The sequence below is a fragment of the Xiphias gladius genome, chromosome 4, assembly GCF_016859285.1.
Source record: "Xiphias gladius isolate SHS-SW01 ecotype Sanya breed wild chromosome 4, ASM1685928v1, whole genome shotgun sequence".
Lineage (NCBI taxonomy): Eukaryota > Metazoa > Chordata > Actinopteri > Istiophoriformes > Xiphiidae > Xiphias > Xiphias gladius.
The window spans coordinates 10,806,917-10,829,908 of record NC_053403.1 but is presented as its reverse complement, the minus strand read 5'-3'; the positions used below and the strand labels follow the sequence as shown (position 1 = coordinate 10,829,908).

Here is a 22,992-nt window from a genome sequence, read left to right as displayed (position 1 = left end):
TTTACTTGTAAATTGGCATTCCGTCTATGACTCACATAAAATAAGTTTAATTTCTCTGTGTGCTAGCTTTCCCAAAGGGTAAATACATCAATTAATCTGTGTAGATGTGAGATATTATACTTTTATAAAGGTTTCTTTGTATTTTTGAAAGTTACATTTAAGGTGTTTATTAACAATCAATTATTAACAAATCAACGTTATTCATAATATTCACCAATGTCATTCTGTATTGAGAATGCATTCAGCAGCCCAGGTTAAACCTGTCCAGGTTCTGAAATGCAAGCACAATGCTGAGAATAAGGTGGGAGCAACTGAAAATATTTGTCTCTAACATAATTATGTAACGTACTGCTGGGCCACCCAGGTTTCTCCTCTTTTTCACGCCGACAAGTGAATCTTTTGAGGATGCGGCGATAGAGCAAACAGCTAAAGGTTCATGCCTAAATACAGTTTGAGCTGTCCAAAGTGTAACAAGAGGCACTCGGATTGCATTATGTCCCGCCATGACCTCCACGACAAAAGAACGCATATGCTCACATCACTAGTAGCTTGTTATCAAGAATGCTAACATGAAATTTAAAAAAAAAAAAAAAAAAAAAAAAATGTTTCACCTCATAAATATGCAAATTTATGGCATTCCGAAATCTAATCGGGTCACCTGCTCCATATGGGGTACCAGTGGTGTAAGTATGAAGGTTAGAAGTTTCTAATATGTACTGTTCTTGAGGCTGAGTATATTTGTGGCCCGGGTCAATCCGGCCATGTGCGTGAGAGGTTATTTTTAGCGCATCGGTAATCGGTGTTCTGCGTCACAGGTGTACTTTTAAAAAAAAAAAAAAATCAGGTATCGATGAGGCAAAACCGGTCAGAAGTAAGACCTCGCAGTTTCCTTACTGACGAAATGAAGAAGCCCCTCACCCTCGCGCCTTTTGACGCGCCAGCGGCTCACGTCCTCTTCACGTTTCTCAGCCCTCCCAGTAAAAAGTGCCACATGACCTGTCAAGTAGGAAGTGGCGAGCTAGCGAGCAGCAGCAACGGCAGCAGCAGCAGCAGCAGCAGCGGCGGCAGCGATCACAGACGCAAGACGGGCAGGAAGCGGTGAGATCCCCCGAAGTCTCGTTCTCGACGTTTCCCACCAGATACGTTTCCCCCCTGCTGAACAGATAGAGCAAGAAACCGGCCGCAGTCATGTACCCGAAGATGGTGTTTTTCGCTGTAGTTGTGGCTCTGATTGGCGCATCAGCCGCATCGGACTCAGGTAAGTTTGCGACCTCCCCGCGCCGAGCTAGCGGCTAGCTACAGACGAACGTGTCCCTCCTTAGCTCGGTTGAGACACCCCCAGCAAACCGATTTTAATCTGTCTATATTGTATGTTTCCATATTTGACCACCGCAGGGCCCGTTAGATGCCTCGCTTGTTATTTTGACAGTTGGCACTCACCCCTTTTTTCAGGCTTACAAAAAAAAAATACATGTTCCTCAGGGCAACTTGTCTTGTTTTATTTCCACGGTGGCCACTGGCACTCAAGTTGTAAGGACGAGCTATCGCTTTAGCCTGCTAGCAAAGCCGTGTGACTGGAAATTGAACTTTAAACTGTGCAGCTGTAACATTAATGTCATGTGGGGTTGTGGAAACAGGAACAGCACAGGTGTAATCCTGATTGTCAGATCCAGTGGATCAGGCACCAGGGACTAGATCAGCTTGTTATGCAACAGCCTTTGCATGACAAACGCCTTTGCCCTACTGTTGTGCCACATTTTAATATTCATTACATTGTAATGCCCTGCTGTGTTTGTTTTGTGCTAAAAGATTTAACATTGTTTTAGTAGGTTAGACCCCCTCCCCCCCTTTTTTTTTTTGATAACACAATTTCATAGCAACCTCGGGAAAGCTGCAGTTTCATTTTCTACCACATGTAGGAAATTACCTTTATTCCCCACCATCATAACTAAATCTTATTTTTGACTTCTTTGCAGATGAATGTTCCTCCATGTCATGTGCTTCATGTGTAACGACTAGTGGCTGTTTTTGGGTCAACTGCACAACATGTGAGTATCCGTGCTGAATGTGTGGCAGGTTGTGGACCGGGAGGCACAGGTTGGTCTTTGTGTGTCCTAAATTGTCCAGACAGCTGGGCTGATTGGACACATGATTCCTGGGTATGAAGGGAATGTATGGCAGTGGATGCTGACTTTTAGAGGATGTCATCCAAATTGCCTAAAAGTCCTGAAGCCCAAGTCGTATCGTAATCGTCTGGCAGCACCGACCTGATCTGTGGATCTGGACAGGCTGATTTGGGAGTAAATTACTGGCATATGTCTCCGTAGGGTGAGGGGTCTACGTTGGGCTAGATTCTAAGGGAGACTGCAAAGACCAAGTATTATTTCTTATCACCATAAATTCATTGTAGATAATTAATAGGGCGGGGGATGCAAAGCTAGTTGTTAATGTCTTTCGGACATTTAAGTCTCACCTTAGTTCTGATTGTGGTTTTGCTGTCTTTCGCCTACATCTCTTTATCACTGCTCTGTAATTTCATTATGTTAATGGAAATATCTGTCTAAACATGTATTCCCTGAATATGAGAAATCTCTCGGACTTCTGCAGTATAGAGGGGATGTGGAGAAATATGCTCCAGTGGTATTTGTCATCTTAATTTGGAAGTCTGCTGGTTGAGATCAGAAATATGCATCATTCAGTTAAAAAAAACTATATGACAGATTGTTTCCTGAGTCAACAGCTTTCCATTCAACACATGCTGCATGTTACCCCTATGGTTTTTTTTTTTTTTTGGTTTTTTTTATTAGGTCAGGAGAGGAGCTGGTTGTTTTCATGTTGTTATCAGTGTCAGTAAATAAGGTTACAAGTTTTATGGATACAGCAGCAATAAATCAACGTAATCCTATAATAAAATCGCAGGTTTTTCACACAAGTTCACTCAGCAGATGTGAATAAAATTGAGTGTAAATTCGGTGTGATAGTTAGCTTGAAAGGACACCTCTGGCTAAGTGTTTGGCCAAAACCTGAACCTTGTAAGTGAAAGAGGGGGGAAAAAAAAAAAAAAAGACTTATGAATACTGTGATACTGACCATATTGCCCTAGAGGGCCTTACTCCAATGTTTGCCTGAGATCAGCTTGTGCAGTGAGAAGCACACAGGTTTCTAGTGATTGTGAAGAAAATGAACAGGAGAGGAAGCGAGATGTGTGGCAGGAAGCCTGCAATATCCTCATGCTGCGGGACGGGAGGAAGGAGAGGGAAGAGTGTGCAGATAGGATAGAAGATTAGTTTCATTTTTGTTGTTACTCTCATAACTTATGCCTTGGGTATACTGTGATCCCGTCATAAATTTCAGTTGTCGTTAGAGTGGAAGGTAATGCAACTTGGGTAATCTTAACTGCCTGACAAGTTTATTAAATAAATCCAAAATCAGTAAGCTAAGCTTCTAGATCAGTTTACTTTAGCAAGACAAGCACAGGTATTTTACTTCTCTCGGGAGTTGACCTGTTTGACAACTTCACCAATGAAAAGCGCTGATTCTATCCAGGACAGGCCACATTGAGAATTGGTGATCCCACACCCTCCTTTTGCTTTGCCTCTGAATGTTAAAAGACCCTATGACAATACATTACTTAATGAAATATTAAGCGGTTGAACAGGACAGGCAAGTTGACATTTATTTACATCTCTACTGAGCCAAAGGAGACAGGATAGTTAAGCTCATTGTATTTCCCAGGGGAGAAACCTGCTCAGGTTTGCAATTACACTCTATGCTCAGGAGGAAATAACAATCACTCACCCGCAGACACAAAAACCCAAATTAAAAACAAATATCAACATTTGATCTTTTACTTAGATCATATTTATTTGATAAGTTTTAATCAGTATTGTCTCTGTTTTATTCTCCAAAAGCTTTGATTAGCAGTTATTTTTTTATTTGATGTCGTTTTTAAATAATGTTTACTGAGGTTTGGCAGTTTTTATCTTGTTCTTGTTGGAAAATCGGTTTCTTCTATCCTGGCTTCCCAAAGACTCTCAGTGCAGTTAACCGCCAGAACAAATAACTCACACCAACCTACCACACAGGATACAGGCACTTGCCACAGTATTGAACATCGCTGACTGCTTAACACACACACACACACACACACACACACACACACACACACACACACACACAAAGTAAGCCTATGACTAAAGCCTCTCACAAGCTCAAGAATGGATCACCTATTTTATATGAACTTTGCAAAAACCGGAAAAATCAGCTCTGGAGAGTCGAGATGGGTTTGCAGAAGCAAGATGTGTAACCACATCGCTGCAGTGAGCTAACGCCTACCACATTGTCATTACCAGATTTATCTTCAGTTTAGGCATTTTGTGTAAACAAGCCTTTGGCGTCAGAGGCACATTTCCCTTCAGCCCAGTGTTTAGATGCTCAAAAACGTTACACGTGTACACGCAAGTTCTGTAGTGCCTCTAAGTACAGGCCATGGTCTGTGACAAAGCTTGTTGAGTCCTCTTAACCCAGAGGCTGTTTTCTGCGGTGTTATGAGCCCTTCAAGCTTTCACTCATTCCCCCTGGCTTGAAGCCGCGGACGTACCTTGTGGTGGTGATGATGTCACCGGCTTGGAAAAGTGCGAGAGCCAGTCCTACCTTTCACAGCTGCCTGCAAGATAACAGACCTCTGACCTAGTGGAGAGTGAGAAAAACCCTCCTCCCTTATGGCTCGACATACATAGATGGTAGTGTCGGATCGCAGAAAGAGTGAAAATAAGACATCCGACACTTTCAGAGCGACTTGATCTTTGACGCAGCCAAATCAGTTAGAAAGGCAGTGAGTCATTAACTTTCCAGCCATAAAAAGTCTCACTTTTTGAATTTAAAATGTATGAGGCAGTTGATTTGTTTGTGCTCATTTCTCCTGGTCATTTGTAACTGCTAAAGCATGTAGTGTGGCAGGATGAACAGCCTGGAAAATGGTGGAAACATACAAGAAAAACAGGGAGAAGCTGCTTTAGCAAAGAGAAACAGTTGTGACAGACAAGTCTATGCTCAGTGACCGCAATAGACACCTGTCAGAATAGCTACTAAGCACCACAAAACCCATAACAAAAACAATAACCACACAATTGAACCAACAGCTGTCTCGACCGAAACTTTGCATCACGAGCTCAACAAACTCGTAATTATGACCGGACAGCCATTTGGTAGTTGTTTGTATCCGACCCCAGTGCTATAAAGATGCAAGGATCAGCCCTGTGAGCTGCGGAAAATGTAACGCAAGCTGGTGAGTCAGTTTTGACCCTATTCGGAGACAACCGAAAAGATGTTTTCTACAATGGCTACAGCCTCACTTACTGTTAAAGTTGGTGTATCTGCAATTTATGGGCAGCCATCTGCTGACAGTCATTAGGTGTGGTTGCTCTGGATTATCGCACAACAGGCAAGGAGGATGTAGGAAGGCTACAGCACCGGGTTGCACCACACTGAGTGGACTCAGCTCCCTTTACGACGTTCCCGTATTTGAGATGATAATGCCCCCGTATGCTCATATAAACCCATTCAAGAGCGATTTTTATCAACAAAAAAAAAACAGAGGTTGAAGACCTTTTAATGGCCTCCCCTGTCAGCAGATTTAACCATTATAGAAGTTTTATGGGAAATTTATTTTCCATGTCCACATTACTTGAGATGTTTAGTATCAATACCTGTAAAGCAGCATTCTGGAGAGGTCTGAGACAAGTGAAGGCAATGTGCGGCCATGCTGCATATTTGTACACTGTTACTGTTTTCTCCTTGGGTGTCTATGTCCAGTAAGTTCCAAGCTGGATTCTGAAGCTTTGTTCAGCTGCTAGTATGTCCTGCAATAAGTAAGGTTTTTACAGCATTATGGTTACATACATAATAGGGCTGCAAGTAATGATGTGTTTTTTTTTTTCCATTATCGAATAATCTGCCTCTTCGTTCTTTTATAATGTGTCTGAAAGTAGTGAAAAGCCCAAGGTGACTCTCTCAAATTGATTTTGAAAGACAAACAGTTCAAAACTCAAGGATATTCAGTTCACTGTTATTCATGACAAAGAAAAGCATCACATCTGAGAGGCAGGAACCAGCAATGGTTTGCTTAAGAAATGAATGAAAGAATTACTCAATTATCAAGAAAGTCACCAATTCATTTTCTGTTGATCTATAAATCAACCAACTGTTTCAGATCTAATATATTTATTGATCTTCAAAACTTCATACACATCTGAAATTCCAAATTTTCACTTATGCACAATCTGAAAAACCCTGTTTAGGTCTCCCCCCCCCCACATGAAGGAAGTTAGAAATGAATGTATCTAATTTATCAAGAACATTTCCTTTAAATGTCGGGGCCATGTGGATGTCTGTACTTAAGATTGCAATAAAACCTGTTAACAGTTAAGTGTGTACAACAGCAGTAAAGTAAATACCATCATAACTGGGTGTGAAAACAATCTGTAGTCACAAGGTGCTGACTCATGGGTTCCTCATTGCGACACAGGCCGACTTGTCCCAATCGACGAAACTGACACAAATGGATGGACATTCCATCTTACTATTGTTAATTATGTCTGTAAATGACCAAAATTTAATTTCTTAGATAAATGAATAAAAAAATAAATCATTATTATGTCTGTATCTCGAATTCTTGTCGAAGTATTTGGGACAGACAAGACTCCATGGCAGGGCAAAGTCCCTTCCTGTCGTGGTTAATTAGTAATCAGATTGTACAATAAAACAATACACGTAGATGATCAAATTATGACTCAGTAGAATGAAATGCTTAAAAAAATAAAATAAAACAAGGAAAAATGTCTTCAGTCTACTGTGATGTAATCTAGTACATTTTCTCAAGAAGTGTAATTGAGTACAGTTGTAATTTACTTGAGTATTTTCATTTTATGCTACTTTATGCTGACGGACTAACTGTGTAAAGTAGTTGCATGACAGATACTTTTACTTCTGATGCTTTAATTACATTTTGCTGATGATGCTTCTGTACTCTTAGTTAAGTTATACTTTTGAATCGAGGGTTTTTATTTGTAATGGATAATTTTAACATTGTTTTATTGCTCCTTTTACTCAAGGAAATGATCTGAATACTTCTCACACCACTGGTCTTTATTTTCTTCTTCTGTCCTCCGTGCTTGTTGAGTCATGAGCTTTTATTGCCAGAAACTGTGCTGGTATAGTAAAAATGAAAATGAAAAAAAAAAAAAAAAAAGCATACAAGAAAGGTTTCAGACGTGCCCCACTTCAAATAATCAAGCGGTATGACTGGGGCAGCTGGATGCATGGGAATCCATCCTCTCAACTGCAGGATGTGAACCTGTGCGGGCAACAGCTCTGCCCTTCCCGTAGAGGAGATCAGAAAAGACAGTTGCTCCCCCGCATATAATGTTGCCTAACTATCTGGAAGCATAGAATAAGTGAGAGATCATTAGATGCAACAGTGTGCTCTCTGTGAACATAAAAAAAAAATGAAATGGCATGCGCAATCTGAGATTTAGACCATTATGTTTTGGAAACAGTGATGTTGGTGATTATTTGGCTTCTTTGTGAGCTGTATAATGAGGGTGTAATGAGACTTGAAGGAGATGATTTACTGTTGCCCAGTTGTCAGCCCAGATGAACAGGGTCAGGATTGAATTTAAATGACTAAAATGAAGTGCTTTTGCTCTTGCTACCATAAGACACAGAAATGTGCTTCAGAGCATGAATCGGACATTTAATCCATGCAACTTTTCTGTTTCAGCTGTTGGCTGTCGCAACAGCACTCTTCTGGCAGGAAACGAAACCTGCATAAACACTACCTGCTCAGGTAAGTCTAACAGCATAGTGGTTCTAGATATCAAAGTGGGAAATTAACATTTTATATTAATGTGTTCTTTTAGGCTCTAAAAGAATCAGCAGACTCCATATTTTTTTGTACAAAAAGCACATTTCTCCAAGTTTAGGAGTAGAAAAATTTCTGCAGATTCTGTTGGGGTCTACCTTTGCTCTAACTAACGTGTTATTTAATGGTCAGTCTCAGCACTTTGGTCTGTTTCTCATCTGTCGTCTTTGTTTGTGTCCAAAAGACTTGGCCAGGTGTAACATTATTTTCATCCGCCTCAGAGCGATAGTGAAGGGAGTGTTGTGTAATTTCCGTACCTAACCTTGTTGTTTGGGTGGTGTCTCTTGCTTTCCCCTCTTACACCCTGTCTTGGTGTTGGCTCTCTTTTTCAAAACACAACAGCTGAGATTTCAACTGTCTCTGCACCTCCTACAACCCCCGCTACCCCTGCTGTCACCACCGCCCTTAACAGCAGCACCCCTCAGCCCACGACAGGTAACCAATCCCTGAAAACCTCTGCTACCCCCTGCTGTAGTCTGCGTTGCCCAGTATACAAGGTTTCAAGTGGTCTTGTTATATGCTCAAGAATTTCATGAAGTCATACCTCGTTTTTTTGATACTTTTCGTCGCCTGGGTTTTTTCAGCAATAGCCATTCAATGTATTTACATTTCTGTAATGACTTCTCTATACAGTAGCTCTGTCTGTTAGTGCCGGAGTCTTCCATTCCCTCCATGCACAAGTAATTCGCAAGAAACCACGCAGCATTTCAACATTGCATTGCAACATTTCCTATTGCTGCTGCTTAAAATTAAAAGTTTCCAACAGGCAAAACACAGGGTGGCCTTTATTGTGAAGCGGTCACAGGAAAAGCAATGTATTTCTCACCACAAGTAGCGCCAGGATGCATTTAGTGTCCATCAAAAAAATGTTTGTATAAAACAACACAACGGTAATTTTTAGCATTTTTTTTTTTTTTTTGGTCAGCGGATAATTTTTATTTTTGGCAAGGGAGAAAATGGAACAAGAAGGAGCAGCCACAGTGAGCCGTTAGTTGAAGAGTTACGTTTTAGTCACAGGCAGCAGGCTACACACCTCTAACTGCTCAGCAAGTTCACTGTGCCCTGCTTTTTGTAGGGAAAACTACTAGTGCCACATGCAGCAAGAAATCAGATTCGGGTCGCAGCTATTACTGACCGACTACTGTATTAAAACACCATGTATTTGTTTGGCTGCACTATAAATAGTTACACCAGCTGCTCCTCCGTTATTTTTCCGACAAACTTCAGTGTTTGCTGTATATTTAAACCACACTTGCTGTTACGTCGATAACCACGGGTGTCGCCAAATCAACCAGGAATAAAATATTAAGGAGTACAACTTGAAACTAGTCCAATAAATTTACCGGTGTGAAGGCTAATGTGTGTGTTCTTACTGTGACCCTACTACAGACAATACATCCACCATTGTCCCCACGCATAGTAGTAACAGCTCCACCTCTGTGTCCACTACTTCAAGTAAGTCTGACATTATGAGAGAGCAAGAAAAAGTTTTTAAATCTTTCCTGTCATGTACATAAACAAGAGGATCTTATCTCCATTCTTTTTCGCTCCGTCCCTTATCACAGCGGGAACCAGCAAAAGTACCACACCAATTTCCCCCACTCCTGCCCCTCACAAGAACTCAACCTTTGACGCTGCAAGCTTCATCGGTGGAATAGTGCTGGTCCTCGGGCTGCAGGCGGTGATCTTCTTCCTCTACAAATTCTGCAAGTCCAAGGACCGCAACTACCACACCCTTTGAAGCGGCTTCTCTGTTGGATCCACATCACTCAACCCGTCCCCACCAACTAGAACCTTCCAGAGAAGACTCCCCACTCAGCACGCACTCATCACGACAAACTCAAACAGTGTTTTCAAGCAGGTTTCTTTTTTCTTTTTTCTTTTTTGAGATCTTTGATGTTTGTGCCCCTTGTGGTTTCAGCCTGCATTATTGCTGCCGCTGTTGTAGTCTGTATTAAGGCACCCACGCAGGCCTTGTGTGTATGATAACTCGCCAACTTGTACAACTAAGCAGATCTCTAATGTTATGGCATTTAGGCTTTGAGCATATGGATTACATCATCTGGTAGCTACTCCCAGCTCTGTCATGCTGTTAGTCATCCTGCAAAGAACATTTTCCAGCGAACTGAGGGGGTTGGTGTTATTTACTGCCCCTCTCCTCACCACATGAGAGTCAAAGCATTAATCATGTATAAAGAGTAGCTTTCCTGTTGATGCTTGGGAGTAGTACAGCTGCAAACTGATAGCACTGACAGCATTTTTAAAATCTTGATTTGGAAACACTGCTTGAGCTCACAAGTATTTTCTTCAATGTGACCAATGTGATGATTCAGTATTGCTTTTATCCTTTCGATTCGCTGGCAGGTTCCCTCCCCCCCATACAGCTGTGTCATGTGTATGTGTTCATAGATGATGTTAAAGAGGTGGGGTCACTTGCGAGGGAGAGTAAAGGCAACACCAAATCATCTAATGACAGACCGAAAAAACTAGCAATCCTCCTGGCAAACAGTCTTATTTTGAGAGGTGTCTACCTTGGCATTTAGGAGTGCTGTGCGTTTCCTGCTGTTGAATTCCCTGGGGAATTGTTCAACCAATATGAGTTGTTTAAAAAAAAAAGTCAAACACCAACTGCCGGTTGAGCAGTTCAATGCAATAAATCATTTATTAAGTTCATTTCCCAACCATTAATCTCCCAGCTGTTATTTCTGATCTTTACTGACATCGAGTCTTACCCACACAGATTGCTAATGTGGAGCTGTCCCTTCCTTTCTGTGGAGTGGTCAGAAGGGTGAAAATGAACGATTGTAGAATATTTCAGAAATATAAATAATTAATTTGTTTGAATAAAAATATAAAATACAGAAGGGGGGAGACAAAGAAAATGGCATGCACCTTTCCCAATGTGGACAGTGATAGCAGTGAAGTGCCTTTAATGTCCAGAATGACTTAAAGAGAGGCCTGGCTGAGGCCCTGAGTGCAGTCATTAGTTTATGTTTGTGTGAAAGAAACGGTATCGCGGTGCTGATATTGGTGAACAGTGAGATCCGTAGTATTCCAGCTGGACTGAGGAGCCTTTTATTGTTGAAGAATATGGTAGATAGTTATCACTCGAGGGCCTTGATCAGTCAGGGTTGAAGTTTTTCCCTATAAGTACTATATTCAGTGCATGAAACCAGTGGTCCTCTCACTGCTGACTTTGAATCAATCGATAATTTAAAGGTACTCTCCTTTTTTGTAGCTCGCAATACTGCTTCCAAATGTCCTCCCATCTCACTATTCGCGTTTCAGAACTCCGCTGTAAATTGTGTTTAAGTTCAAAACATTAACAATGAGCTGAAATTTCAGACCGCTATAAATCCGGGAGTGTACCTTTTTTAAAAGTAATGGCAAACACATTCGGCTTAATTTAAAAACGTGAGTACTGAAGAGTGCGTTGAGGTGAAAATGTTGGACTGTGTGAGTGCTGGTTTGGTCATATGAGAATTGCACCTCTGATTTCTGATTTTTGCCGTGTAAGTGAGATGATTGCGAATGTAGTGCAGAATTGCAACAACCAAGTGGCCAGGCTAGAGCTCATGTCAAGTTCTCTGATTAGCTTGCTGCTATCTGTGTGGGTTTTTTTGTTTTTTTTGTTTTGTTTTTCCATTTGTCTCTCCTGTACATAGCCACGTTTTTGTTTATCTTCTAGGTTTCAACCTGAGGAAAGGCTAAATGAAGGAGTTTATCAGAACATTTTGCTTGCAGCAGCTTGTCAGTGTCGAGAATGTTTTCTTTAAATGCCTTTTTTTTTTTCATTATTGCATGCTGGATGCTTGGAGTTGTGATTTTTTTTTTTTTTCTTCACATTGCATATGCTCTTAAGGGTTTAGACACACTTAAAAAAACCACTTGATTATTTGTGATTAGCCCGTAAGCTAGTTGAAAAAAATGCCTTGAAACAGTGTGCATTGAGCCAAAGTCCTCGGTTTTGGCATTGAAATTGAGCATTGCACTGACAAGCTTTGTTTTGTAACTTTGTATTTGTAAATGTTTTTGTCTGTTCAGCCAAAAAAAAAAAAAGAAAACACACAAAAAATTTGATGCTTGTATAAATACTCAGTCTTGAATATTAAGTAGATAATGGATGAATAATCAGCTTGTTTTTGTATGACTACCAACATTTAGAAATTCATGATTGCAGATTTTTGTTTTTCTCTTTTCTTCCCGTTTGTTTTGGCTCGCGTAATTTAGGGTTACATGGTTTTTTTTTTTTGCTGCTCTCACCATTAACACGCCTTTCAACCCACAGTCACCTGGTGGCACTAGGCTACAGCCCAAAGACCCACGTGCGGCGAGCAGGCCAGAGAGTTTTGCCTTAGCTGCACCCATTTTTTTTCATTCCCTGCATGAGAAGTCCCTTCGCACCAAATTTGGAGACATATTTGGGTTTGATTCACTGATACTGAGCGATACGCTGTGTACCCACTGAATCGAGTCAGAGTGCTCTCTGCTTTCGACATGGTAGCTGCATTCATTAACAACACAGATTCCCATGTTGACATTGTGGTGTGTCAAAACACCTCTGGTATCCATGGATACCAATAGATGTCCATTGTGTTGCCTCTCTGCAGCTACTCCTCCAAGTAACTCAGTCCCTGCACCTCTTAAGGAAAAGTGCCTTATTCAGTTAATATACATATATAGTTGTAGTTTGGAAGATGATATGCCACACCTATTAAATATCAATGGGACTCAGCACTTTCAGACCCCTGTGAAGTGGTTTTTCTGTGTTGTATTCTGCTTAAATGTCTCTCTTTTTTTTTTTTTTTAACATGCTCAGCCTTAACTTCTCGATCAAATCCACAGAGCATTTGCCAGTGACAAGCTGTCTGGGCAGCTATCAGGCTGCTTTTGTTTGAGAAGTGGGAAAAAAAAATTAGTTAGATGTACTCGGAATACTTGCGACCGGCATCTCAACAGCATTTAAATACCTACATTTTGTCCAATCACACAATAGAATTATAGCTGTTATGTGTAATGCTGCTAAATTGATATGACCAGCCCTTGTTTGGCATAGTTTTCAGCTAGGTGAGGCCTGGTTATAGCTTGGACAACTCGTCACTGACTCATTGCCATGAAATAACTCATTGATAATGTTGCAACCACAGCCACAGACCTCTGGTGTTCTCTACTGCAGCATTTCCTCCATAATGCAAACAGTCACACGGTAACTTGAACTCCACTTTGGTTGTAATTTACAATTGCTGCATTGAGTGACTCGTTTTTTTCTCCTGTAGGATTTCACATTCAAAATCCAAATTTGCTTGGTCATGTGGTGGGCTCCTATCAGTTTTCAGCCTTGCGGTGTTCAGCTCCAAGAGCGATGAGTAAAAAGCTTTTTTGATTCCCTCCTTTGCTTTGTGGATTTATTGCTATCGGCACAAATTGTAGTGCCATACTTTTTTTTTTTTTTTTTTGTCCAACCAATTGTGTTAAAGGCCATCAGTCTTGTAGGTACGAGTTTTTGGCTTTGCTCCCACCCCACTTTAACACATACAGCCATATGTAGACACTTGCAGGTGCCACAATGCCTCCTGAACTGTTTAATGCTTATTTTGTGCCCCCCTTTTCCCCTAAACCTTTTATTTCTTTGCCTTGTTTTCTAGTGTTGCCTTTAGTTTCACAATATTAAACCAATAAAGTTTGAATATTGTTAAACAAATCACCATGTTTACCTTTCATTTGACAGCAGGGTCAACTTTCTTCGAGCTGGTAATTTACATGACGAAGTGGGACAGTGAGACACGGCCGGGACTCAGTGTAAGGCTCCATCCCCATGGTTACAATTGAAAGGCTAGTTGCCTGGACAACAGAGGGTATCAGGTTCAGGCTTTTTGCTTTGTCTTGCCCTGTGTGTGTAGCTAAAGCTAGGTCAACAAGTTCTCTTGTTGAAAAGGAAATTAGCAGTCAAATCATACTTACAGTATCTAGACATATAGGAACCCCCTTACATTCAGCACACTTTACCTGCGACAGCTTGAATTATCAATAAATGTATTTCTAGGCATATTTGATACCTCTGGACCGAACCTGGCTAAATGTTTCCAGACTCTGTACTAAACTGAGCTTAGTCTGTTCTACTATTATATTACTATATCTGTAGATTATCTTTACTCGCGTATTAATGTGTCAGCAGCATTTTACTCTTGTAGTTGGTTGAGGTTAAGCTATTTTTTTTTTTTTTTATAGGGCTGCAACCAATGATTATTTTATTATGGATTAATCTGCTGACTTTCTCGATCAATCCATTGTTTGGTTTGTAAAACGTAAGAAAAATTGCGAGAAGTTACCCAGAGCCCAAAGTGACACCTTCAAATGCCTTGTCTTATCCAGCCTACAGTCGAAGTCTCAAAATGATCAATTCTAAATGATGAAAACACTTCAACCATTTTCTAATAATTCACTATTAAATGACTAATCAGTTAAACTCTCATTTTACATACTACATATAGTATATAAAATAGTTTATATAGTTTTATCTTTTACAAAAAAATCATCTTTTAAATGTTCTTCATAAATTTTTTACGTTAATTCTTAATTTTGAAAGTAACCAGTAACTTTAGCTGCCAAATGTAGTGGAGTAAAAATGTACAATATTTCCAGTGTAGTGGAGTAGAAGTAGAAAGTGTCATTAAAATAGAAAAACTGAAGTAAAGTCCAAGTACATCCACTTTCTACTCGGTACCGTACTTGAGTAAAAGTACTTAACTACTGTCGGCGGCTGGGGTTAGTTTCATATTTACCTTAAAGACGTTAGCTAGTGTGGTATTTTATGTAACTCCCTACACCAAAGTCAAAAAGCATAAAAGTATTTTTTTCTTTACACCTTTTGGTCTCATTTGGCTGATAAACTGACATGTCAAGTAAGATTTTATTTTTCAACATGATCTGTTACTCACGTAAGTTTTACCTTTGGGCCAGCTTCTCGTGCTCATGTGTGTTGTTCAATATGCTTGGAGTCTACTCAGAAGAGCTCTGATATAAATTTACAGGCATAATCGGATTCCTATTGACAGAATTGTATGATTTTGCAGGATCCATCCCCACCCCAACACTCCCCCCACCATCTCCATAATCTGCCTGAAAATCTAGTAAAGTGAGGTGGTTCGCAACCTTCTGCTTAGGACCTTTCATGGGCTCCTGAAATAAACCTGAGTATTCACCAGATGATTAAAGGGATAAGACAGGAAAAACACCCCTCATAGCTATGTATATGTTTTCTGTTTTATTTCAGATTTTTACTTTTTTTTTTGTTGGTGAAATACTTGATACTGTAAAAAAAATAAGTAAAAATCCCTTGAATGAAACAATCGTAAAATGAACTGCTCACAGCTCATGCCCACAAGGACATAACCCATGGTGAGGGTTCACAAATGGACACTGCTTCACTGGTCTCACAAGTCAAAAGTTGAGAGCCACTGCTCCATCTGTTAACATAGTGGATTTTATGGAGACACTAGTGCCCCCCTTTGGCCGATACTCATACAAAATATCCTCAGTCATTTATATGGTCACAGCTTTTTCTGGAAGTCTACATAAATTACCCTGCATGTAACAAAGTTAGTTGGGGGAACTGGTGTTCACTTTACTGCACACATCGTTTATGGCATTACCTTGATATTCACTGCTCTGTTTCTGTGTAAAGTGGAAGTCAACATGTTTGTGAAAAGTGTCAACGACACTGGCATTATTTGCTGTCGTGTACCATTAAGAGTCAAACTGAGCAACGACACTCAAAACCAAAGACACCACCCCCTGTTTTTCGCTGTGTTGACAGGACACACGGTCGGTTTCCAAGTTCACGGCAAGGTTCTGCTTATGTGGCAAAAACGAACAGCTCTATAGGAAAATGCTAGTGAGCATGTGGACCTGTGCGTGCACACTCAAGAAGTACAGTTGAAGACATTTTTGAATGAGGTGTGTGTGTGTGTGTGTGTGTGTACGGTATGTGTTTGAGCTGAGCAGACTGTTATTCTTCCAGTGGCCCAGAGTTCCCAGCTGGCACTGTTTCACTGAACCAAAGAGGGTTTCAGGAGAGAGTCTTTATTTATTTATTTATTTATTTTGGGGACAACCAAGCCAAACATCTCTCTCACAATTAAAACCAGTTTGCAACTCTGCACTTTCTCTTTGCTGTTAACGGACAGAGATGGCAAACCTTGTGATGCTACATCTCTTATAGCCCTTTCACGAAGAAGTGGAAAATCCTACAGTCAGCCAACTTGCCGGTGACCAATAAACTTGTATTCACACACTGTCATGTTTCTTTTTTTTCTTCCTCAGTATAAATTTGTAACCCCTTCAAGAAACGCCCTGTACACAAATGTACTCCTTGTTCTTGTTTGAATGTTACACTGTGGACATATCTTCATCTTCATACGACAATGGACCAGGAGCTGTTTATAGGCAGTCCTCTCACACACCCACAGCAAAATGCCTGGCACACACTCAACTGCCCGGTCCTCCTACATGCACTGCTCTCTGAACACACCATTGCTATTCAATACCAGACAAACAGAGGGGTGTGCAGTCACAAGGTACCAGAGTTGCAAGGTCAGGGGAGAGAGAATAGGAGGGGCTGGATGGGTTGTATATGTGGCTATGGAGGGGTCTTGACTTGCCTCAGCTAACCTGATTGCTGTGTCCAGCCTTGTTCAGTAATCTAATATTGCAGCACAGGGAAACAATGCATTAGGTTTAGTCTCTCTCTCTAATACACCAGCTCAGTCCATTTAACCGTCCAGTGAACTCTGGATCATGCCAAGAATACCAGAACCAAGCAATGTTAGCTAGATAATGAAATGAAAAGGCTGAATGTAGAGAGAAACAATAACAATCAGCTGTTTTCTTCTCCCATGACCCAGAACCTTGGGCAGAGCAGTAAGGGATACTCACAGTTTTTATTTTAGGCTTTTATATCAGCAATTTGTGACTAAACGACCCTTATAGAGTTGGTTGTGCAGTTATTTGTGGTTCAGGGAGTGACTGAGATAAGATTTAAGGTTAAAAATGCTTCTTGTGGATCAAAAATGTGACCTGGTGTTACAATAAAAATGTTGACAGAGGCCTGATAATGAGGAGATAATGCAGGAATGCTATGAGGCAGCTTCACATGTGGCTATTTATCCCATAAAAGGTGGCTGGATCAAATAAACAGAGAGCAAATATAAAAGCCTCAGCCATACCAGAAATGTGTCCTATCATTTCATCTGCCTACAATTAAGATGGGTAATAGCGATCATAGTTGAATTTACGAGAGCAGAGTCGTTTTGGCTGTGTGAAAGTGCAAAATCCTGTGGCAAATACCAGTTCGTCCCACTTTTGCACAGTGATAGAAACCACATCCGTTTGTCCTGTGGTTAGAGCTACATTTACTCAGCTGTCCAGCCAGCTGCTGTTGCAAGAGTTCACTGTCCCTCTTGGTTCTTCTCTATTGTGGACTGCTCGAGACGGAAGGAGCTTTACGCTGCATGCCGAATTATGAAGTTCTATCTTATTATTGTCCATGCGACTGTATGGTGCGTCAAGGGGGGGGGGCAGTCTTTTTGTACAAAAGATGTAGGCTGAGCACTGCCACCTAGTGGTTCTCAGTATGAAGTCCAAACAATGGGGCAGAATTAGAGAGAAACTTGTGAGGGGCAGAGGTAAAATGTGAACAAAAAATGTATATACATTATGTAGAGAGAATAAGCTTTATTAAAAATTAAAAATATTAAAAATAAATTATTCCAGCCTCATTTGCGATGATATATACATCATGAAACACACTCAAGTCACATCATTTTTAGGCTGGTTAAAGTAATGGTTCATAAACTATACCCTCGACCTATAAAGGACCCTGTATGTGCAAGATTTCATTTAACTCAATCGCCCATTGCTTAATTTATTTTATGATCAACACATTATCAAGTTCTGTGTAAAACACTTTATTCCCTCTTTTCATCTATTACTAAAAATGGCCCAGAGCCCGATTGAAGAGAGGGGAAAACAAACTGACAGGAACCAAGGGGAGCCTGGTGGTTCATCCAGCTGTAGGATCAAAGCCTGCACACAGAATGGTCTTGCAGAGAACCTCATGTTTCCCAGCAGAGGTCGTCTTGTTTGAGGCTGTCTCTGAACTTCTGGGTCTCTCGGAGAAGGTGCAGGTTATTGTGGGCGGTCCCACCTTTCTTACCCTTCTGTTTAGCCTTAACAAGAGAGGGAACAGGTGGCCTGATCCCACTCAACTTCTTGGCTGCGTGTTCCTCGGCACACGGCTGGCTCTGGGTCAATTTCTGGACCTGTGCAGGAGCAGAAGACAGAAAACATCAGACACCCACACCTATCAACACAATTACGTTCCCTTATAACAAAAGAAATTGTATCATTGACCATCTTTACAGTCTAAGTTGTATACTGAGTGGTGGTTCACTCACCGTCTGCTGGTGTTTGCGGAGCTTAGTGATCTGAACTCCCTTCTCTTCCATCCTGGCCACCAGCCTCTCCAGTTCTCTGTGCAGATCCTGCTTCTGCTCCCGATGTTGGGTTGCATCGATCTGACGCACCAACTCCTGATGCTCACTGACGAAAATGCAGACACAGGTTAGTAAATTTGGAAAGAAAAAGTTCAACAAAACAATTAAAAAAAATAAAAAAATAAAAAAGCTTACTCACAAGCTCATCTGTCCAAGCTCATCCTGCAAAGCCAAGAGCAGGTCTGACAGTGAGCTCAGTGACGGATCTGCTTGCTCCGGCAGGCTATCAGGCTTCCTAAAAGCAGTGGAAGATGGAGAAAAGTCCTTTCGGAGGCTTTTCTTGGCTCCGCAGCCAGACCTGTGCAGAGCACTCACTCGTTCACACAGCTGGGGCTGGTGGTGCTTCATCATGTGAAGGATACTTTGTACGTTGGCGTGGACCGAATGGCTCGGGCTTATCGACTGTGACAGACAGAGCGCAATCAAAATCTATCAAAAAAACCCGGAATAATACGTGGTTCTTAGAGCTAGCGCAGAGCATCAGGACTCACATACCGTTCCTGCAACAAAAGGCATTTTGCACCTTGGGCCGCCTGGTGATGCCAGCTGATTCTGTTTAGAGGTTTTCTGAATGAGAAGACAACTGGTGTCACTACTATAATTCAAGAAAATATTTTTTCTCATCAACTAAATACAGGAAGGTAATAAGCTTTATCGGTAAGAAAAGCACCTTGATGGCCTTTTTTGTTTTCTTTTTTGGCTTTATCTCTTCAGTAGTTGGCATGGACAATTGAAGGCTGATGTCCAGCTCCCTCTGCAGCTGTGGACATGGAAACAACAGCATGGTTAAAGTCAGCGGTTTCTTTGTCTTTTTTTTCCTTGTAAAGATTCTTTGTTGAAATTTTAACATTATGTGAGTTGGCAGTGACTTTAATGTAACTTAAATACCCACGAGAGATAATTCAATAGAAACTAAAAGTAATGGGATTGTGATGTAAAAACACCAAAAAAATTAGGAGAATTAAAAAACAAAGCGTCAATGTAGCTGACCTCATCTGCTTTTTCCTGCACAAGTTTACGCTCATGCTCTTCTTTCAGTAGTTTTTGCTCCAGAATGGAAAGCTTCATCTGGAAGCAAAATGCACCGTAATAATGATTATCATTCTGCTTGTGACGATTAATGTTTGGAATAATCAACCGGAAAACCGTGAATGACCTCTGCTGCCGTTTGGGTTCTGCTCAATTTGAGACACTCGGATTCAAGTTTCTCCAGCTTCTCCCGCTGAGTTTGGGCGTTTGAGCTGCTCGGCTGCTGGTTCTGCAGTGAAGCCTAGTGGGAAGGTAAACAGAGATTTTATGATGGTTTTGTAACATGCATTTTTTGCCACTACCAGTACATCCAGAAATGCTGGGAAGTAGTGGAACACTGATGATGAAAAGGGTTAGGATTTAAATATCACTTGTTACCCTTTTGTAAAAGAGTGAATTTACTTTTGTTTAAAAGATTTTAAACCTGTTTTTACAGACTACAATTCCTCTAAACCCTACCCTGCTTATGACAGGCTTATAGTTAGGATCTACTTTTAAAGATAGATTTGTTAATGAATTTTGTTTCTTCAGTTTGTAGCTTTTTGAACTACCTGATTCTCCATGAGAGCATTCCTCTCCTTCTTAGCGTTTGCAACCATCTTCCTCATGTAGTCCAGCTGCTTCTCAAGAACCTTACAACGGGCCTCTGCAGAACGGAGCTTGGAGTCCAGCTCTGGTATTATAAACACAGACACAACTATTAAAAAAAACATCTAGCGAAAAGTTTTTTTTCAGCATTTTCACAGCGTCTAAGAAAATCCAGCACAGAGGTTTTTCCATCACTTACCCTTCCTGCCAATGTTATTGGTCTCAGGCAGGCTGGCTGTGTAAGATGCTGTGACCTGCTGATGCTTCTGAGCATCATGGGAGAACTGCTGGTAGCTCCTCTCCGCCCGCTTCCTTTCCAGCTCCAACCGCCTAATTTTCTCCTGCAGGGTCTTCAGTGCATCGACAACAGCTGGAGAGGAGTTAATAAGCACAGAAAAGTATACCAGGTAATTGGGAAATTAGCTGGCCATAACAAAAACATTGTATGAGACAAAAAAAACTTGACATAATGGCTGTGCCATACCTTCGCTGTCAATATTAGGTTTGGTCTGAGACACCTGGAGGCTGGTGATTTGTGGGTCCATTCTAATGGATGAGGGTCCAGAGAACTCCAGCTGTCTTGGTATTGGTAGTATCCTGTCTGGAGGCTGGTAATAGCTCCCAATGTAACTGTTTTTGGAGGGCGAGTCTAAAAACTACAGATGGGAGGAGGTTTCTTTAGAAACTGTACAAGGGTTGCAACTAAAGGTCAACTTCATTATCAGTTAATTGGTCGACGATATCTATCTATCCATCTATCTATCTATACATAGAATGCGAACCAATAAGTTCTCAAAGCCCAAGGTGAGATCTTCATATGGGTTGTTCGACTACGAGTTCAATTCCCAAAGATTTGCAATTCACAATTATATAAAACACAGAAAACAACAAATGCTCACATTTATGGAGCTGGAAGCAGACGAGCTCGGTATGTTTCCAGGGTAAACGATTTAAATGATTGACCGATTGTCAAAATTGCTGTCGATAAATTCTGACTAGCGACTGACGTTGACAGGTTAATCGACTCATCCCAGTGCACCGGCTTTCTGCAACAAGGAGGCTGTTTTATAAACAAGTGCACCGTGAATCTCATGAAAAGCTGAAGCAATTCCAACCCTGCTAATGTTTCGTAAGCAAAATCAAGCCGGCTTATTAACGAAAACCGTTGAACTAGTTTGTTATCTCGTTAGCATAAATGAGAACTAACGACCTCCCCTTTGCAACAGTCCTCGCCTATGTTACGTTTGATAGACGCAACAAAAACCAAGAGTAAAGCTCCTTCAGATAACCCGGCCGCAAACGACAACTTGGCTGAAGCGAACTAGACCAAAAGCGAATGTGTTAGCCACTGTCGCAGCTAACGGCTGATTAGCAAATGTTACCTGATTGTGATAAGTCTCCATTCTGTGGATAAGACGGTCATACCCGTTTGGAAACTGATCATAAGTTTATATCTGATGTTCCCAAACTGCTTGTGTAAGTTGGAAAACGATTTTAATGTAGCTAACTGACTTCTTCGAGCGGCTCAGTTGCTCTGCCACCTCCAGGCAGTCCGGACTTTTTAAATTTCCCTCCACTTCGCCGCCCTCCTCACTGTGGTTCCGCCTGCGCGCTGTTTCCTCCTCCACCTCCGCTATCAACAGAGTTCCTCACTTTTCAATGTAGTTAACGATACATACCGACATCTGGTAAAGTGTCACGGAAACACCGTCTTACGATTTTATATGATTTATATGACAGTAGGCTAATTTCACCTGTTCCCTTTCTGCTTCTGCCTATACGATAATGGGCCCACACCCACCCCACACTGAGGGAAACATTTTAGAAAGGTAAAATTGAAATATTGAAATATTGAAATCGAATCATATCCATATTATATGTTCAAAGGCATTTAATACAAATTTACATGTTGTCAAGTTGGCCAGACCTCATAAAGATGTTTACAAAAGTGATCTGTTTTGGATTAAATGCAGTGATACTCACTGTGTTTATTTTAGACGTACTGCATGCAGTTTTTCTGGATAAGAATAACGACCACTCAATAGGCTTACATATATACACTTTGAAAATTTCCAGACATATTTCTTAAACAGTAACTAAAAGCCTTATATGTTACAAAAATTGGGTGCATTTCAGTGAAGAATATAGGCTTCTTAAAACAGATTTATTGGTTACATGTATTATATACTGTTAATTTTGTTTAATTAATCAAATATGGCATCTTTAACCAATCAAAAAATGAGAAACCTGATTTTCACCAACATTTAAAGTTTCACATAGTAACAGTTTTGCAAAACCTTCCATGTTCTCCAAAATACTGAGGGCAAGACCCTATTGTCTGCAAAATGGGAAGTTGGAATACATCATATTATGTGTAGACATATGCTTAGAGACCACTGTTTTTTTTTTTGTTGTTTTTTTTAAGCAAACCTTCCTATTTGATGCCATTTTTTTCCACGATGATTTAGGCTATTGAAGGTTATTAAAGTGTCTTTAACTAGTCAATCAGTCTATCCCCTGGTAAATATTTGCAGAGCAATATGCAAATAGCCTGCTGCAGCAATAGGCAGTATGTCTGCAGTGTGGTTGCACCGAGTGAAAGAATATATTTGATCTGCGAAGCTTGTTTAGGTGTTTGTGTTTCTTATGAGCATTTTATGTAGGTTCATATTTTTTGTTTTTCTCATTTGCACCAAACACCATTTTCCCTAACACAGACTTGTAGTACATGGTACATCAGAATCCGATTTTAACGTCTTTCAGACTATTACGATATGTTGACATTGAAATTCCCGTTTTCATATTGTTTAATTGGCATTGGTCCTTTTAGTGACTAATTTAGCAGTTTACCTAAATACAGACGAGGTTAAATACAAAACAAATCGAGTGGAAATTTGGATC

General features: G+C 40.7%; 2 protein-coding genes across 3 annotated transcripts; one reads left to right on the top strand and one right to left on the bottom strand.

Annotated features, from left to right (window-relative positions):
* Positions 1–925: 925 nt before the first annotated feature.
* Positions 926–10,594, top strand: cd164 (CD164 molecule, sialomucin). 2 transcript variants are annotated; one of them, XM_040125440.1, is made up of 6 exons: positions 928–1,258; positions 1,977–2,048; positions 7,781–7,846; positions 8,264–8,356; positions 9,311–9,376; positions 9,487–10,594. In XM_040125440.1, the coding sequence occupies exons 1-6, from the start codon at positions 1,189–1,191 to the stop codon at positions 9,660–9,662; spliced, it is 543 nt and encodes a 180-aa protein (XP_039981374.1). In that variant the 5' UTR covers positions 928–1,188; the 3' UTR covers positions 9,663–10,594. The 2 variants fall into 2 exon arrangements, with proteins under 2 accessions (XP_039981375.1, XP_039981374.1); XM_040125441.1 differs by lacking the exon at positions 8,264–8,356 and having other exon boundaries at positions 926–1,258.
* Positions 10,595–17,636: 7,042 nt separating this feature from the next.
* Positions 17,637–21,718, bottom strand: cep57l1 (centrosomal protein 57, like 1). Its single transcript, XM_040124505.1, has 11 exons — positions 21,474–21,718; positions 20,576–20,747; positions 20,291–20,461; positions 20,055–20,176; positions 19,631–19,744; positions 19,465–19,542; positions 19,145–19,234; positions 18,970–19,041; positions 18,614–18,876; positions 18,376–18,520; positions 17,637–18,240 (listed from the first exon to the last, which is right to left on the bottom strand). Exons 1-11 carry the CDS (start codon positions 21,492–21,494, stop codon positions 18,034–18,036), a joined length of 1,455 nt encoding a protein of 484 aa, XP_039980439.1. The 5' UTR covers positions 21,495–21,718; the 3' UTR covers positions 17,637–18,033.
* Between the last annotated feature and the right edge of the window lie 1,274 nt (positions 21,719–22,992).

Excerpts from the sequence above, each read along its gene's own strand:
- cd164 (XM_040125440.1), top strand. The coding sequence starts at position 1,189 with ATGTACCCGAAGATGGTGTTTTTCGCTGTAGTTGTGGCTCTGATTGGC. Across the intron at positions 8,357-9,310 it reads CACCCCTCAGCCCACGACAG|ACAATACATCCACCATTGTC; the intron begins GTAACCAATCCC and ends ACCCTACTACAG. Across the intron at positions 9,377-9,486 it reads CTCTGTGTCCACTACTTCAA|CGGGAACCAGCAAAAGTACC; the intron begins GTAAGTCTGACA and ends CCCTTATCACAG.
- cep57l1 (XM_040124505.1), bottom strand. The coding sequence starts at position 21,494 with ATGGAGACTTATCACAATCAG. Across the intron at positions 20,462-20,575 it reads ACCTAATATTGACAGCGAAG|CTGTTGTCGATGCACTGAAG; the intron begins GTATGGCACAGC and ends ACTCCTCTCCAG. Across the intron at positions 20,177-20,290 it reads CAATAACATTGGCAGGAAGG|AGCTGGACTCCAAGCTCCGT; the intron begins GTAAGTGATGGA and ends TTATAATACCAG.